Here is a 19055-nt window from a genome sequence, read left to right on the forward strand (position 1 = left end):
GCTGGCACTTGACACCCAACTGATCACACTCCTTCTCTGCTTTGTCCACAGGGCACCTCGCATCCACAGTGTGTGACTTGGGAGTACACCAAAGTGTAAGTACACTTCATCCTGCTATAGTGTGGGTTTGTGTAAGAGCACACATGCAGATGGTGGGCACACCCATGTGACTAAGAGAGAGGAAGGGTGACTGATTTGGGTAGCAGGGAAGTCTCTAGTGCATAGGAATGAAGTTTGTGTGGGGACAGCTACAAGATGCATCTACACAGGTCATCCCTTGCAAACAGTCATTTTTAACCCACTGTTAATGTTATCCTATTTCTTCCATTTCTGTTTTGCCATTCCCACTCTCCTGGACACTAGATTCTCCCCCTGTGGCAGGAAGGAGTACTAACTGGCAGGAGAGCATTGTAATAACACTTACCCCTGGCTAGACACTACATTGCTACTCAAATCCAGGGAATAGGCGAGAGGCTAATTGCACTTCTGAGTTGCAGATGTTGTGTTAGGGTAGCCCCATGAGCTGGATCCTACTGAATCTTTTCACTGTAGCTTTCTGTGACCATGTACTGAAGGTTTGACATTTGTAAAAGCCATCTTAGAAGTGTTGGATCAGAGTCGTTCTTTGCCTATGTTGCGTGTTGGAGGGATTACAGTAGTTGGACCTTGGAGAAAGAAGGACGGATGTATGGGGAGCCTGTTTGAATTGAGAGGGTGGGAGTGAGAATATTGTTATGAGCTCGAGACTGCAAGGAGCAAGACCTTTTGTCTCTGTCTTTCTCCTCTCTTACTTAGTACATTCAGGATGGGATCTTTGTTCATCAGTGAGACCTGGTTGGCTGCGGCATCTGTGTTTGCTCAGATATGTTTTTGTAATAGTATCACTTTAGGATGGAGGGCCATCAAGATTGTCTCTGCCCGTGGATGTGGAATGACAGCAATCTGTAAAAGTATTTTGGCTCTTCAAAATTACCCAGTGGCTGGCTGTCTTGCCTACGAAGGAAGGTGTGCTCCTAGAATTTGAGGCCCGGAATAGTTTAGAAATTCTGTTGGCATTCTACCCGCCATGCTGCCTAATAGACTCCCTAGCTGAGTCCACCAGCTTGAAGGTTATGTTGAGATTGGCCAGACTCAATTTTCTGCTCATATGTAGTTTTCACAGGGTGACCTTCATTTAGGCTTTTTAGTTTAGGGGGGAAAGGCAAGTATAGTGGGACTTAATAGAGGTGCATAAAATTATGCACAGCGAGGAGAAAGTAGACAGAGAGATCCTCTCACTTTTTCATGATACAAGAACTTAGGGGGAGCAAGTGAAGCTGAATGTTGGAAGATCCAAAATGGACCCAAAAAAGAACATCAGGAGTTTGCTACTATAAGAGTTAGTGATGGCTAAGGCTGCACAAGCAGCAGCACCCCCCCCCCATTTCAGTTCAGACCTTGATTTGTTGCCCTGATTTGCTTTGAATTGAGTCAAACCCCAAATCCAGAAATGTAAACCTTTGGTCCTCCCATAACTTGCACTGGGAAACCAAAATGGCCATGACATATCAGTCCCCCCCCCCCCAATAGGTGCATGGAGTCATGGTATTCCCCCAAGAGGGGATTAATCGTTACAAATTTCAGACAGTAAAATCCAGGTTTTCTGTGCTGGCCACTTTAAAATTTGCTTTGTTCAAAAAATGAAATGAAAAAATTAAAAGTAAAATGGCCATAACTTTCTCATCCTTGTTGTTTCTTCACATGAGTTCGTAAAAGCTCGTAGAGTGCAAGGGATCCACTCTACTAGTAGGTCTAGGATCAGTACAAAGCCCTTCAGAATGATTCAACCTACTTGGGACCCATCTGAAACTACCTCAACTCATTTCAGACCAGGCCCAATTTAGGATTAATTCAACCTTGTTGTTCAACAACTTTGGGTCTTATTCCCCCCAAAAAGCCAATGGGTAGATCACTGCCAGTTTTTTATAGTGGGAGTAGAACGCACTTGGAAGTTGGACATGCCTGGTATATCTTAATAAATTAAAAAAGCAGGTTTCTTGTTTCACAGCTGACTTGTAGATACTTGGATAGCTTGGGCACAGGAGGACCACCTAGTTAGCTATTCTTATACTGCAACACCTCTCTCCCTCTCTCAGTTATGGAAACCTACTTCAAGAACTTTTCAGTGTAAAGAAGATTTTCCTTTCCCTTTTTTCAGCACTGTTTTTCTGCAGTTGTATTTGATGATAATTTTCATTTATATCCTTCCTTTCCACCAATGAGCTCAAGGTGGAGTATTTAGTACTGCCTCTCCCCATTTTATCATCACTATGATCCTCCGAGGAGGGTTAGACTAAGAAACTGTGCCTGACCCAAGGTCATCCGGTGTGCTTCATGACTGAGGATGGATTTGAACCCTGGTCTTCCAGGTCCTTGTCCAGCACTCCAGCCACTATCCCACACAGGCTCTGAAGGATGCAGCTATTCCATATCCCTTCTCCAAAGACACAATGCCCAGATACTGGTTTTTGATAAAGCTTCTCTCCCCCAAGATTGCAGAATGTAGGTCTTAAGCAAAGCAGCAGGGATTGTGAGATCCTCATCCCTCTCCTTTCTTTCTCTCAATGCTACCTGGAGCTGGCAAGGAGAGCTATCCAGTCCTTCAGTGCTGAAATGTCCCTCATTTGCAGCACAGCATTGTAGTTGCACATTTCATTATTATACATCAAAAAGGAACCTGACAATATCTCTTCTCGCTTCCTCGCCTGTGCCAAGAGTGACAGGCTCCCTTAACGAGGCCAACTGCCCCTCCCCTCTGCACTCCCCACTGTGGGTTAACTTTGTTAATAACAGCTATTGATTAGCGGGTGCTTAGAGATGGATGCCTCCTGCTTGCCAGATGTAATTCATTATCAGCTGGCCGGGAGGGAGGACAGTGGCAGAGGATAAAATAGGACAGATTCCCCTCTGAAACACGTTGTAACAGGAGTAGCTGCAGTGCTCATCTCTTGGTTTGCACTTAAGCCTCCAGCTGGGCTTCAGAACAACAGAGAGGCACACCCACAAGCTGATGCAGTAGTTGAAGCTGTTGTTCTAGACCGGGACGAGCTAACCGTTTCTGACCCAAGGGGCACATTCACCAGCAGTGAGTGCAGCCACCCATACTCTTGCATTCACACATGCACCTACCCAGCAACTCAGCTGGGGGGGGGGGGGTTCTCACCCTCTTCCCACTTGTGAAATGCTAAATCTGATGTCCGCAGAGGGAGAACTTTGCCTTCCAAATGGGGCACTGAGCTAGGCAGGAACTAAATGCTATGTCTGCTTCATTTAAAAAATATATATATTTACCAATTCTGTATTGGGACGACAGAAACATTTGTGTGGGTGGGAGTTGGGATTGAGCCTGCCCCTGGGCCAGATGTTAGACATCCCTGTTGCCAATGGAATTTGGAGGAGACCTTAGAATTGTAGGCTGAGGCAAATGTAATTCTTGGAGACATTTACGAATAACCAGTAGCAAGAGCTATGTGTGAGGCAGCTAGAATTGTGTGCCCATTCCCACCCACTGAGAATTTAAGCCCCTTTTGCTGCTGATGCCTCCTCTTCCGTTTTCTTGTTCTGTGGCTCCTTATGACTCCTAACCAAGTTATTCCCCTAATCTCCATCAAGGACTGATTAATAGGAACATAGGGAACAGCTTTCTGCCAAGTCAAACTGTTATTCCACATAGTTCATTACTGCTTTCACTAACTGGGAGTGGCTCTCCAGGGTTTTTTGAGTAAATTTTCCCTAGCCCTTCCCGGAAGTAACAGGGATTTAACCTAGGATCCTTTGCACATGAAACAAGCATTTGTCCATTGAGTCACTTCCCCCCATTTGTTTTATAACTTTAATTCCTGGCTTTAGCTGTAAAGAGAAACTGCTTGGGACAATAAATAAGGAGATAGCTTTTCCCTAGTGATGGAGAAGCTCCCCAGCTCTGCTTCACTTGGTTTGGAAATGAACACAGCTAACACAATAGTAATTGGGGAAAATAACACAGTTCATTTTTGAGCCAGTGCAAATTGGCTAGCTCTCCCACCTGCTCTGACTCTGTACATCCCACCTAATCACATCCCCCAAACTCCCTCCTCACTCTTCCATTAAAAAGTACAGGTCTAGGGTAGCATTCCCACTGCAAAAGAAGAAGAGGGAGATTTTGCCCTCTCTTCCCCTTCCAGCACTCTTACATAGCAATTTTTTCTGCCTACTCAGCAGAAAATCCAGTGGAATTTACTACCAGGTAAATTGACACAGCACTGAAGGCTTTGTGAATCATAGTTTTTCAATGGGCAACTGGATGTTGGTGGTGGTAAGGTGGAAATTCTCATTTGGATTGTATTTTAATTCATGTAAGAGAAAAAATTGGGGACTCACAAGAAGAACCTCTTCTTTCCACAGGACAAGTACTTTTCAAACTGACATAACCAGCCTAAGATGAAAGGAGTTGGGGTAAGATGTAACCATCTTACCTGCCTCCTCCTTAGATGAATTGTGGAACCTAGTCAGTGAGCAGCTGTGTAACACAAAAAAATAGGGCTTACAGCTTTTATTAAGATCTGTTTTCTTATTTGAGCTCTTTTACTCGCCATCCTGACCCTTACCTTGCTTACTGGTAACAATGGAAAAGGACAAGCAATGTTGTACCCCTGTATCACTTATCTTTTTTATTTCATATGGGTTATATCCAACTAAGTCATACTCAGAGTAAACCCATTGAAATAAGTAGGCTTAAGTTTGTCATGAGTTCACTGAGTTCAGTGGGTCTACTCTGAGTATGATTTAGTTGGAAGCAATCATGTCTGTATCTATTTGCATAATGGCCTCATGCTTTTCCTAGAGTAACGGTAAAGGGACCCCTGACCATTAGGTCCAGTTGTGGCCGACTCTGGGCTCATCTCGCTTTATTGGCCAAGGGAGCCAGCGTACAGCTTCCGGGTCATGTGGCCAGCATGACTAAGCCGTTTCTGGCGAACCAGAGCAGCGCACGGAAACACTGTTTACCTTCCCGTCGGAGCGATACCTATTTATCTACTTGCACTTTGAGGTGCTTTCAAACTGCTAGATTGGCAGGAGCAGGGACCGAGCAAGGGGAGCTCACCCATTCTGATCGGCAAGTCCTAGGCTCTTTGGTTTAACCCACAGACCACCCGCATCCCTTTCCTAGAGTACCGGTAGTTCAGAGTAATTTAGGTGGGACTCCTCATTGTCTGCTATCCGTGCACTAATAAGGTTTGGATCCAAGCTATTCAATGGGTTTTATGTTTCTTTCTTCTTCTGGCCAAAAGAGCTCTCATGTTTGTTTCTCCTGTGGATTTGAGCCTTCTTAATTTGTCTAAGCGAAACTCTGTCAGTTTGATTGCAAGTTTCAAAGAAATCCATTAGACATTCTTCTGCCACCAAAGTTATCTTCCACAAATGATGGATTTGTTCCTGCAGCAGATAACCCTTTAAAAACTCTTTGATCTTTACCTATGATGCTTGCAATGCAAAGCGACTAAGATTGCGCCCTTCCTTTGAAGTGGGGTCTCCCTTCACATCAAAGAATTTAGTTGAGAAGAGAGATTTCCACACCTCATGAGGTTAGTTCATGAACAGTGAATGGACATTCAACATGGAGAGTTATTTGGTGATAACTCCTGCGAACTTGTTAATCACTGGAACTCATATCCAGCTGAAGCAGATGCCTGCATGTGTTGCTTCGTTTGCATGCTTTAATGTGAATTTGAACTGCAAGGAAGTAGGGTTTAATATGTTGGGTGATGCACAGATGTTTACATCTGTAGGAAATTAGTTATTATAAACCAAGCTGTGAGACCCCATTGGATAGAAGTCACATGGCTCTATAAGACAGTCATCTCCTCTTGGCATTTTGTTTCCTTTCCAAACAAGTGTTAGTATTTGTGTTTCAACTGATATAGCAAACCACTTCCCTACAACCCAAGCAGTGCCTAGGGAACAAGAGACTTGGGGCTTATCCACACTTCCTCTTGTCCTACTGCTTGCCCCCACCCAATTCCACCAAGGAAAACTGTTCTTTAGTGTTCAATTGTAGCAAATTGCAATTGGGGTTTTTCTGGAGTGCCATTTGTTCTGATCTATCACTAAAGAGTGGGTTTTCCCTTGGAAAGGAGTGGGGCAGGGGAAAAACCTGTGCCTAGAAAGTGTGGGTCAAACAGAACACTGCTCAGATCCATGCTTTCTAGGCATGGCATAAGTGTGAAGTGCTTTGTGAAAAACTTATAGTAGCCTGATCTGTAAGAAGACTTGAGAGTCCAGCCTTCTTCCAGTGGTATGGTCTGAAGGCACATGTAGCCACCACCTTATTGAAGCTATCTGCATCTGGTCAGCACTTGAATGGGTGACCACTGGGGAAACAGTGGAAGAAAAGTGGGGAAGCCATCTCTCTCTCTCTCTCTCTCTCTCTCTCTCTCTCATATACACACACACACACTTTCAGTATCCTGCAGCATAAGTTAGCTTTTATAATTCAGTGTTACTGTCTCGTTTTTGCTTGTGAGTCTCTGTGCTTTGTTTCCTAATAAATAGCATTTGATAAATTACTCCAGTAAAACCTTGGGAATTCAAGGCAACAGTGTTCTGTTGCCATTCTTTGGAGGCTTGTCCATCTATCTGCCAGTGCTGCTGTATTGCTTAGCTACAGAATAATTACGGAGCTTAAAGGTCCCTTAAAGATACAAAGAGTGCGCCAGGACATTTCTTGGGTTGCCTGCCTGATTAGACAAAAGGTCTATCTAGTCGAGCATCCTACTTTTAACTACGGCCAATCAGCTGCTTCTGAAAGCCTCCAGGCAGGGTTCGAGGGCAATAGTCCACTCCCACTGTAACCTCCCAGCAGTTGGCATTCAGCAGCTCTTTGTCTCTGGGTGCTGTGGGCATCCTCAAATTCTGCATTATAAAGGTGTCTGCAAAGGTGCCATGGAGACTGGCAACACCAACCCTGCCATGTGGTAATCCCTCACAGATGACTGCAGTGCCTGCAAAAACAAGCAGACTAGTTGTGTATCCACAGCAGTGACTAGAGGAGGAATTACCACTGGGAGGAGCGCAGAGAAGAAACACCATGGTGCATCTGCAGCAGCAGAACTGGAGGCCTTCATCTGCCCCAACTGCAACAAAGCATGTCTCTCCCACATCGGTCTCTACAGCCTCAGCAGGCACTGAAACCATCCAGCATTTTTACCTCCCCCCCCCCCCAAGGAGAACCCCTCCATTGTCTCCCAAGACAGATGGATGCTAACATCATAGCAGAACCACATCTCTTGAGTACCACTCCTGCCTCCTGATCCTCTAAGCTTCTCACTCATTCTGAGTAGCAGTTGGCTGAGTGATGGGCGCAAGTGTTGCAACAGCATCTTCTCCTACTCCCTACTGCATCCCTGCTGCTACTGCTTACAAACCCCTCACCTCTTTTCCCGTACTCATTTTTCCTAGTCTAATACAGTTGACAAGCCTTCTGGGTGTGGGCTACAGCCCATGATGGCTATGTCCTGCCTCCAGTGTCAGAGGCAATGTGCCTCTGAATACCAGTTGTTGAGAATTTGAAGTGGGAAGAGCACTACTGCACTCACCCTTATGTGGGCTTCCCACATAAGGCATGTGGTTCACCACTGTGAGAGCAGAATTCTGCCCTTGGCCTGATCTAGGAGCAAGACTCTTCCTATGTTCTTATGGGCTGCATCCTTTCTAGATTCTACACAGTGCACCAGTTGTACATAACAGAATCTTGAAAGTAGCAGCTCCTTGTTTTACTTTCAGGGTTGTGAGTCATTCTGCCTAAACATATTGACTTGACTGCCAAGCAACCCCTCCATACCTGGTTAAATGTAGAGTATAGGCACATACCTGTATATTGCAGAGGAATCTGGGACATTGTTCCAGGGTCCACCCTTGATTTATGTGGTGGGCCTGTTGGGTCTTATTGTTTATTCACATGGACTAGAACAGTATGGCCCAGAAAGTACCAATAATTCTTTTGCATACCTGCAAGCTGTTTTTTGAAGGAGCTTGGCCAACATGGCTGATCTTCTCATTGAGAAACCCTAGTAAAGTCCAAGGAGTCCCACAGCTTGAAACCATGTGCAGCTACATTCTGTGATTTATCTCCTGCCTTCATCTTAACACAAACTGAAGTTCTAAAGTTTGGCAATCCTACAAAACCCTTCGTGTCTGATTTTTAACCCCTTCTTCTGCTCTTGACCTGGCTCCATCTTCCGGCCCATCCAGAATATCTCCCGTCTTATCCTTTAGGCTTATGTATGGATACAGCATAGATAGAGCATCTTCCTACTGTGCCTGACCCTTAAAAAATGGCTTCTCAGTTCTTCTTAACCATTTAGAAATGTGTGACCAGAGAGGGGAGTTTTCTGTGCCAGCAGATGCTAAATGTGCTGGTGAAGCAGAAGCTCTTCTGATGTATCTGCACATCTGAGATCAGAAAGAGCAGTTGCCACTATCTCTGCGGTACATCATAGCCATGTATTTATTTATTACAATTAATTACATCCTCCCTCTCAGGATGCAAATCCTTTCAGTGCAGTTTACAAGTAAACGGAATTGCATTTCTGCTGCAGTGCTTCTTCCAGCTCAGAGAAAGAATGCTTTCCTTTTAGCCGAATAAATAAATTGGAGGTCCCAGCCTCAGCAGTCTGTGGTTATTGAGGATGCTGAAACCTCCATAGAATTTACAATCTACTAAGCCAGCAATATCCACTGCTTCCCCAACAGGTGTGGAGTAGGTAAACAAGATCAAAGTCTTGGCACTGTGAATGAAAGGAGTCAATGCCTCTGTTTTCCACTGAACACGTTAAGTTCTATTATACTGATTCAGACCACTGCTGCTTCTAGTTTGGGAGAGAGAATGTAGCTTAGTGTCAGAGCACATGCATTGTTTGCCAAAGAGCACATGCATTGCATGCCAGATTCAACCACTGGCATCTCCAGTTGGAAGGAAGAGGTAGGAGGTGATGTGAAAGAGTCTTCTCTGCCTAGGATCCTGGAGAGCTACTTCCAGCCATAATAGGCAATACTGGACAAATAGCCTGTTCTGGAATGATGCCACTTCCCATGTCCATAGCTTTATACTATCTGCTCTGGCTGGCAGCAGTTCTCCAAGGCCTCCGGTAGAAGGAGGCTATTCTCAGCCCTATTACCTGAGAGCCCTTTTTGGCTAGAGGTGTTGAGTGCTGAACATGGCAGGGCTTCCATTCATACAATACATGCACTTCATTATTGAGCCATCACCCTCCCCAATGCTTGTCCCAAGACAGTTTGCTGCCCCAGTCAGCTGGAGTGACATCAGGGCCACAGAGACTATCCTTTTTTTAGGCGGGTGCACTGACTGGGGCTGATGGGGGTTGCATCTTAAATCATCTGGGGGGCACTACCTTGGCAAAGGCTGCTGCAATATGTGAAGCTTGAAATGGAAACATGAATAGGAGATGACAATGTCAGAGAGATTTGAGCCGATGGTGTACCAAACTAAATGTCAGTCATTTTTGAGAGGCTATTTTTGGGCACCTAATAATGCCAAGGGCTGGGGAAAGTCCCAAACCAGATGTGGCCTGCAGCCTTACCCCACACAGTCTATGTGCCCCTCTAGGTCTGCTCTGGGCTTTCAGGGTGCTGTGGGCCTGCTCTTTGCTCCTGGGCTTCAGTCTCGAGCGTTGCTTGTGCGCACAAGGGAGAGGTGGGAGACAAAGCATGCACAGGGCAAAGCAGAGCTGAAACTCCAGAGGGAGGAGGAAGAGGCTGAGGCTATGGTGGCCTGGATGGTTCATGAAGAGCCTGCATATTACAGTGTCTGAGAATTCTGGGTGTGCAGGAGGGTTTGTCCTCGAGCATCCTGTCCAACCAACATCCTGTCTCCCAGGTGTGAGCCAATAGTGGATGTAATTGTCAGAGGCAGGTACACCATTCCCTGAGCATCCTTGCACCCCCCAAATTCTTGCTCAGAGGAAGCACTTCCACGAAAGAGTCAGGAAGGAAGTGAAGAGGAAAGCAACTGAAAATTATTCCGTTCTGATTTTAGTGTGCTACATGCACACATATCTGTAGAGCCTACCAGTTTGCTCTGAAACAGCTAGGTGCTTGAATACTTCCCCTTCCAGTTGTTTTACAACTACATAGAGAGCTGTGTGGCAGTGGGGCACTTTTACATACCAGGAGAAAATGAGGATGAATGTAACAGAAAGGAAGAACCTGTACTGTGATGGAAGAATGGGGCACCTTCAGCAGGCGTCAGGGGACACACAGGCCACAGGTTGACCACCTCTGCTGGAAGTCAATAGCCCTTCATGGGGGAGGGGAGGTTTTGCCCCAGTCTGTTTGCACCCCTCCCTCCCTCCTTCCCCCTCCCTTTCAGCCCACCATCGGCCCATAATTGCCCTGATCCACTTCTAGTCACAGGCAACAATTAGTGTCCGTAGACACAGCCCAGATAAATACTGCAATATGGATGGGATTAAGGACACATCCAGATGTGCGGCTGAAGCATCAGCTCTGCACACTGGAGGCTTTTGTGTGATAGATCAAGTGTCTGTTTCATTTAAAAAAATTGCACTGTTTTTTTTTTTTTGGGGGGGGACCTCTAGCACATAAACATACCTTTTTTAAAAAAAGCTATACATGACTATCTTCACTACTGTCTCATGATGCAGACTGAGGAATTTACTGCTAATTGTTGGGTTTGAGACAGGGTCCAGTCACGATCAGCTGTATCCATTTAGTTCTCAGAAGCTTTTGTGGCCCCTCTCAATTCTTGGATGGTATCCTTGCCCCTCCTCTATCATGCTCACACAAAGGATTGGCAGACAAAGTTTAATGTCCAGTGCATTTCAGACCTGAGATCCTTCATCAGGGAGTTTCAAATACAGAAATTCATTCTCTTCTAATATCCTCCTTTCCCCCTTCTTTTGTACATTTGCTTCCTGCTTCTCCCTCCATTCCTCAATTTGCTTGAGGTTTCCATCTTTGTGCTGTATTATCATGCAAACATGAAACCACCAGAGCAGCCTGCATCAACCCTTGGCTGTTTGCTGAGCAGGCCAGAAAACTAACTGTCTCTAAACCATGGAGAACCCCTGCCTCTCTCTCTCTCTCTCTCACACACACACACACACCCCCCTTCATCCAGAATCCATGCCCATCTCAGTCTCTCCCTCTCCCAAATCCCTGTCGGCATCAACCTTCAAATTAAATCAATGCTTACTGCAATAGCAACAAACAACCCCGTCCCCCAATCTTCCCCACCAGGGAAATGAGTCTGTAGCAACATAGGGCTATGCCGGGAGCGGATTGGCGGGGGGGGGGGGCCACTGGGCTGAGATCTCTGCCGGAGGATGGGGAGGGAGTGGAGACGTTTCACCCCAACAACTGGGTCAGGAGATAAAGCAAGCCGCTCAGACAGAACCTTGGTGCCTGACTTGCACACACACACACACAGAGCGAGAGAGCCTGCTTCACCCAGTACATCACTAGGGCCGTGCCATGCAAAGGGTTAATGCAGGCAATGCGCTGAAGGGATGTGGGCTGTGTGAGTGTTTGATCATTTGAAATCTCTCCTTCTCTCTCCTTTCTCCTTCGCATTCCATCAATCAGGGAGGTTGGCGCTGGGAACTGGGAGACCGAAAGCTGCCAGACGGTGGAAACTCTCTCGGCTCACACCAAGTGCCATTGCAGCCAGCTCTCCACCTTTGCTGTGATCGCCCAACTGCCCAAAGACCTGGTAAGTTTTGACAGAACGAGGGAGAGCAGGCTGGGCTCTCGGCCAGCGCCACATTCCTGCCTCCCACCAACGGAGGTGGCCCAACCCTGAGACAGGAGGGCCTGATAGCCAAATTAAAGGTGGCAGAGTAAGGAGCCAGGCAAGAGTAATGGCAACTCTGGCCCACAGGACACAAGCTCATCATTCAGCTTTGCATGTGTGCTAAGGGAAGAAGTTGTGAGTTTGCAAGAGGTACTGTGTGCTTTATGGAGGTCTACTGTTGTTAAGGGATGAGAAATTTTCAACAAGCCTACTATTGATCTGGACCCAAAGGGACTTTGAAAGGTTGCATCCCTGCAGGGTGGATAGGCTTAGTTGCATGTGCACACCCACAACTTTGTTGAACACTTACCCAGATTCCCCGTGCATGTTCTTGTCTACCACCTCTCTCTCTCTTTACCTTTGTCCCTGAGAGCTCTTTGCAAAGGCTGATAGTGTGGGCTATGTGAGCTGGAATGTCTCCTGGTTCGAATCTTACCTCCGCCCACTGTAAATTCACCAGGTAGCTGTCAGCCTCAGTTTCCAATCTGCAATTTGGGGGATAAGAATTCTGACCTGCCTTAAAGTGTTGCCGTAAGGATTACTGAGGTAAGGTTTAAAAGTGTGGAAAGTTCCCTGGTTCAAATGTTCCCTGGTTCAAATCTTCGCCACTGTGAATTCATGAGGTAGCTATACACAATACCTCAATCTCACAACCTCAATCTTGCAATCTGAGTATAATGAAATGTTGTTTATTATGTCTTACAATGAGTTGCCTTAAAATGTTGTTGAAAGGATTATTGAGGTATTATTATATGGAACATTTTTCACACATCAAAGTGTTGATATAAATACCAAGTTTTTATTAGTAGTGTTATTGTGTGTTGTTTTTGTTAGAGTTACCATTATTGTTAAAATAGCAGATGTACTCATTTCTCCTAGGGATATAGATGGATCAGTCTGTCTCAAATAGTCTGTGGTAAACACAATTCCTCTCAAAGAATGCATTTTTAAACATCATCCCTCAAAAGTACACATTTAAAAATGAGTTTTTGATACTTTTTTTAAAAAAAAAAAAATGAGAGCTGTATTGGGACATTTGGGATGTTCAAAAACCAGTGGATAACCAAGTTCTCATCCACACTCTAGTATAGAAATATGGAACATATCAGATTTTATCAGAGCTGACCAAGATCATATCCCTGAAGCATCCCTGAATTCTCCCTGGGTGCCTTTTCTTTCATGTGCTTGTGCATACATACCCAGAAACTTCACAGATCTCTTACTCTGACACCACTTCATTTCCTTTTCCTTTTGCAAATAAGCAGTCACCTCTGTGATGTTACCACCCCTACCTTTTGAAAACATTCTAAGGGCATGTCCGAGCCAAAGTTAGAAAAAACAGTACTGAAGGGGTGGAAAGGAAGGGAATGCCTTGTTTTTAAGGGGCAGGCTGTGAAAGCAAGGCCTATGGCTCATGCCTGAGGGGAAGACACAGCCTTCCAGCTAGGCCTAAACCCAGAGGTAGGCTGAAATTTCTCAGAAAACAAACCGAATATTATTGAAGAAAGGCAACAAGCTGGACTTTAGGAGTACCAGTCATTCTCTCATAGCCCATCTCTTCCTCTGGTCATCAGTGTGAGCTAACAATACAGTTTTGCTCTATGTTAACAGAAGTGAAATTTCACAGAAGACCATTTTCTGATTTTTCTTTCTTCCACCTCGTCAATTAGTGACTAATAAGTCCAATAAATAATAATCGATAATAATAATTTTGTCCCCTCAACCAAAAATATTTGGTAAAATCACACCCACACTATTTGTGCCATCCATAAATAGGGTGGAGAATTTTGGAAGGCTGTTTCATGCTGGCCTTACAATAACTATTTGCAGCCTGATCTAAACCGATATCATTTCCATGGCCACCATTAGGCCCCTGCCAGCGATGGGCTTGCACTAAGGGACAGTGATACACACACACACATCTGCACACACATAACCACGTTCAGTATGCAAAAGAACAGAGATAGCTCAGCCTCAAGTTGTAGTTGGGGAGGGTGGGGTGGTAATTTGTAAATGTATATCAACAAGCCCCCCTCCCCAGTTTTTCTGCCATCCATTCCCACTGCTGTTGTACCCGACTCAGAGTCTTGTATCCCTCTTCTCATTGATCTAAGGAGATGCAAAATTATATTTAAGTTGGTGGGGAGTAAAGGTAGCCATTTGGACCCATAAGAAAAATCACAGCGTCCATAATGGAGGATTTCCTTTATAGGTCAATCAAAATGTGACAAGGTTTAACAAGGTTTAACAAAATGTGGCAAGGTTTCAAGTTCTCCAGAACTCTTCATCAGGCTAAATCACCCTTTGCCAACCTGATTCCTTTCCTGTGTTTTGGACCACAACCCACTGATGGAATTTGTAGCGTAAAACAAAGGAAGGGACCAGGTTGGCAAAGACTGGACCAAGGGCTAATCAGACAAGTGCTATGAGACAAAAGTGGTTTGGCTGATGGGGAAAACGCAAGAGTCTGTGTCCAGTCAAAGTCTTGAGAGGGAATGGGCAGGAGGTGTCAGACATTTAAACAAAGCTCTGTTTGGTGCTATTATGCAGGCTTCAGATTTATTTAATTGGTTGGTTCATATTAGAAAATATAAAAAACAGTGATAATCAAGTAATTACTGGTAATTGTGATGCTAATGTTATTGTTTGCCATCCTGCGACTTCTGAGTGAAAGGATGGATTATAAATACCTAAAATAAATTCATTCCATATCACAGGCATTTTTAACCCACTGTTCATCAGTTGATCGATCCCAGGGCAGGTTGCCATAGTTTTTAATACAACACAAATAATCCAGCAAATAAAAGCAGGGAAAAGAATAAGAATTAAATTCTTTTGCAGTATAAAAGAAACAACTGCAGCAAATGTCCAGGCAAACAGATATGATTTAACATGGCACCAAAATGCCAAGGCTGCTACTTCTGGGGGGGAGAGCATACCATCATCAGGATGCCTGCCACCACCGAGGAGGAGACATTTGAAAAAGTGCTTCAGCACATGTGCAAAGTGCAGGTTACCTGTTCCCTGAACAGTGAGCGGTGAGAGTCAGCTTCCCACACACATTTGCAAAACACTTCAAGGGCGTAGGCTTTATGTTTAGAAAGACTTGAATCGCCAACTCTTTCCTATGGCAGTGACTGTTCTCTCCCACTCCTCACCTCCCCCACTCCCCAACATCTGCTCCCTTTGTCTCCTCTCTGTGCCTACCTCCTCCGCTCTCCTCTTCAGCAGCCCCCTTCACCCTTCCCATTGTTTCCACCCTCCTACTTTCTCTCTGAACTCTTCCCACTTCCAGACGCCTTTAAGTAGATAATGCCGTAGATAATGTGGATCTATTCTCTGCAGTGTTTCTCACCCCCCACGCTCACCCGTTGCTAGAGTGGTTGAAATTTATAAGAGTTATTAGCGAGCCTTCAAAGCATTAATATGCTTAGCGATGGGGAGGTGGAATAGAGAGCCCGTGCCAGAAGCAAATGGGCAACCATCTTGGGGGCGTGCTTGGGAATCCTCCTCTGCCACGCTGGCGATGCCGCTGAAGGCAGGGGAGAGAGAGGAGCTTTGCTTGCATCCCTTGGTCACAAGCCTCTTTCATGCTTCCCTACCCAGGCGGGGTCATTGGTATTCCGGAAGCATGCCCTATTGGCAAGGAGATGGAGAGCCACCCTTAAGGAATGCAGAGAAGCGGCAACGGATTCTCTCCCCTTTCCCTCCCTCACCCGAGACCTCAAGCCATGTGCCACAGGAAGCAAAACAGAAGAAGGTGGCAGGGAGAGATTGGGTTATTCAGAGATGCAGACCTTCTTGCTTGTCAGAGAAGGGGCTGTACTTTGGAGAAGGGAGCAGGCTTTAGCCAGACGCCTGCCAAAGGGGCCCTCAAGCTGTCCCATGTCTCCCCCATCTCAACAGGGACCAAAGACCAGGCACAAACTGGTTTTGTAAGAATTTTTCTCTGGTGCTACTCCCCCCAACCCAACCCTGGGAACTGGAATAACATAGGAACAGCATTGCTGTCAGGTCAGGCCAAAGACCCATCTAGTCCAGCAACTTGCTTTCAAAGGGGCCAACCAGATTCTTATAGGAAGGCCGTAAGAGTTGTAGTTTGTGGAACAGGAATTCCCAGGCCCATCACTAAGCTACAATTACCACATTTGTGTGTATGTGCATAATGCTTTCTGCATGAAACTTCGGCCCCAAGTTATTAACAAATGTGGTGAGAAGAATCTTGGAGCCAGATCTTTAATCTAGCCAGTTTTACCCCTGCTGGTCAGTTGGCAGACCACTCTTTGCTTTCTAAGAGGGAGGAGGGTGTTAATTTGGTATCGCAGTTTCCTATTACACCTCTGGTCATTTCCAGGTGACCTTTCTGCTGAGCAGTCATACTGATTTGTTTCCAGGGGCTTAGACAACAGCAGTTATTTATTGAGCATTCATTTTTACTTGCTTGTGGGGTGGTTAGATGACGTTGTGCTTGTTGGTGCAAGAAAAATAAATAAATATAGATATAAAGAAGAATTCCTGGGTGCCAAGATCTAAGCTTGGAGCTAGTATTCTTTGGTGAGAGAACCCCAACAGAGATTCAAAATCACAAAATATGAAGCAAAATTAAGCATGGAAATGTAGGCAGTTAGATTTTTTAAATATGCCTTTGTGGGTTCCAAATCTTTATTTTTTCCCCAGCCTAGAAAAAGACCACACATTTGGTAAGCTAAAAATGATTTGCTCACAAACTCTCTTTAGGTCAGATTCATGTGCTTTTCCATACAGCATTTATAAAAAAACAAACTTGCACAGGCAGTAAAACTTGGTTTATTTACAGTGATGAAACTTCCTAAATTATTGGTACAGGAACTCAAGAGTAGCTTGTGAGAGCCATGAGGTCAGAGCTTCAGCAACCATCTCAGACTTCCTTACATGCTGAGCTTCTCCTGGGAAGCAGGTCCTTAGTGGAGGACCCTGAAGGACCCTTAGTGGAGGACCCTGAAGGAAAACATTTCAGGGTGCTTCCAGATTGTTGCTATTTTCTGGTGTGGTACAATCACAAAGTGACAAATTCAGATTTAGGCAATTAGAGTTGAGCTGGAGCCCTTGTGCCACAAACTCACTTGCTTAACAGATTAGACTTTTTGCAATAAGGAAAGTGACAGGGAAATGCACTTGAAAGAGTGGGTAACATTTGCCTGGCACTGTGGGACAACCAGCCTCATATAACAAATGGTTAAGTCCATAGAGTAAGCTGTCCTGCCAGACTTAGCTCACCTTGCATGAGGGGTGGGGTCTCTCTCACTCTCACTCTCTCCATTTTCTGCTTCTACTCTTGCAGGCCATGGAATCTGGCAGCTCCCCCTCTGTCCCACTTATGATTGGTTGTGCTGTTTCTTGTATGGCTTTACTGACCCTCCTGGTGATCTACGCTGCCTTTTGGAGGTAGGTTGGCTCAGCTATTCATGGCTAGAAGTAGACTCGAGAACTGCTCTTTGAGCTAGCTCCGGTTAACCAAAATCCTGGTAGAGATGTGACAGAGACCTCCGAATGGAGTGGTGGGGGTGGGTGAGTGGGGGCGGGTGGGAGGGAGGTGGGAATGGCATTCTGAATTTGAGCTGAAATAAAATCTTGCACACGTTAGAAATTTGGGGCATTGATAAGTGTGACTTTAGATGCTTCTTTTGCTTTCTCCTTTTAAGATTTGATTTAGAGGGTTGTTTTAAAGCAAGAGACATTTTATTGCTTCATTTGAAAGCAACATTCTATCATCAAGATAATTACTTTATTAACCCCTCCCCCAAATTTTTTGTCAAAGCTCCTAAATTCAGCAACATATATAAAAGAGGATATTGTAAAAAAAGAAAACAGCCTCCCATTAGAAAAAGTGACCTTTTGGTGTGAATGTGCTTGAAAATAAAATATTTAAGCCACAGATTAGCAAAAAGGGTGGCATTTTTCTCCCCTTACTTTTGATACATGCATATGTATGGATTTGCCAATCAGTTCCACATTAGTGATTGTGAAGATAAGTGGGGAGGCAGCAATTATTGCCAGGTAAATGGCAGTTTGGGAGGTATCCTTTAAGCATTTCGCTATCTCCACGGGAGGTGATTTTCTTTGAGCCCATCCCATGAGACTAGCGCAATGGTTCCCAATCGATAGTCCATGTAACCCACCCGGGAGGTCCGTGGCACCAATCACATAACAAAATTTTCAAAAGTAGCAGGTCTATGGCTTGGCTTTTGAAAAACAGGGGGTCTGCAGCAGTGGTGTAGCGTGGGGGTGCAGGGGGGGGGCCGTCCGCACCGGGCACAACATTTTTTGGGGGGCGCTCGCAGCTCTCTGCCCCTACCTGGCTCACTCACACTCTCTCACTGCAGTGCTGGCTGTGCGAATCCGATCCAAGCCGCCGGGTCACCGCCCACTGTCGAGGGGGGGGTGCCAGGCGTGCGGTGCGGTGCGGAGAGAGAGCGAGGGACTATCTGGGGGAGGGACAGTGCAGCGGGGGGCGCAAATTACTTGCCTTGCCCCGGGTGCTGACAACCCACGCTACGCCACTGGTCTGCAGTACTTAGCTAATTGGGAACTGCTGGACTAGGTCACCATTTAAAAGCCTGCAACTAAGAATCATAGAATCAGGAGGGCGGGGACCCTCTGTAAAATCAGCATCCTAAAGGGAGTGGGGAAGACATAGAGAAGGTACTGCTGAATCCAAGAAGACCCATCTGTTACGCCACGAAGTCATTTTGAATTATGTTCTATAATGAATACTACATTTACCCCCTTTTATTGTAATTGCATACATGATATCATGCATATGACACCAGCCCCCCCAATGTTGGGTGCAACTTGGCCCCTGTCCTCCAAGTATCTCTCAAAGCTGCTCATCCCCATCACCTTCTTTCTTGCAGGTTTATCAAGTCGGAACGCTCCATCATTCTCCTGAACTTCTGTGTCTCCATTCTGGCCTCCAACGTGTTGATCCTGGTGGGGCAGTCCCAGATGCTCAGTAAGGTGAAAAAAGTTACTCCTTTGCAAGACATCTGCAGATCATGCCGCTTTGTTTCAGCCTTTGAGGGCGTGGCTCCATGCTGCTTCAAACATACATTTCTATCTGTCCACCTTCCACTTTTTAAAACGCATCTTCTCTATAAAGCTAAAGGGAAACTCAAAATTTGGGCCAGATATTCAAAATCTGGATAAAAAGGCCACCTTTTCAAAATGC

General features: G+C 45.5%; 1 protein-coding gene across 3 annotated transcripts in view; it reads left to right on the forward strand.

Moving 5' to 3' along the window:
* ADGRB2 (adhesion G protein-coupled receptor B2) overlaps nt 1-19055 on the forward strand; it is a 157784-nt gene that overhangs the window by 106296 nt on the left and 32433 nt on the right. For all 3 annotated transcript variants that reach the window (XM_083453080.1, XM_083453081.1, XM_083453079.1), the window contains exons 15-18: nt 52-95; nt 11641-11767; nt 17169-17272; nt 18742-18844. In XM_083453080.1, coding sequence (XP_083309206.1) covers nt 52-95; nt 11641-11767; nt 17169-17272; nt 18742-18844 — 378 coding nt within the window. The remainder of the gene's footprint in view (nt 1-51; nt 96-11640; nt 11768-17168; nt 17273-18741; nt 18845-19055) is intronic.

Source organism: Podarcis tiliguerta, assembly GCF_965153285.1.
Source record: "Podarcis tiliguerta genome assembly, chromosome: 8".
NCBI classification, from domain to species: Eukaryota; Metazoa; Chordata; class Lepidosauria; order Squamata; family Lacertidae; genus Podarcis; species Podarcis tiliguerta.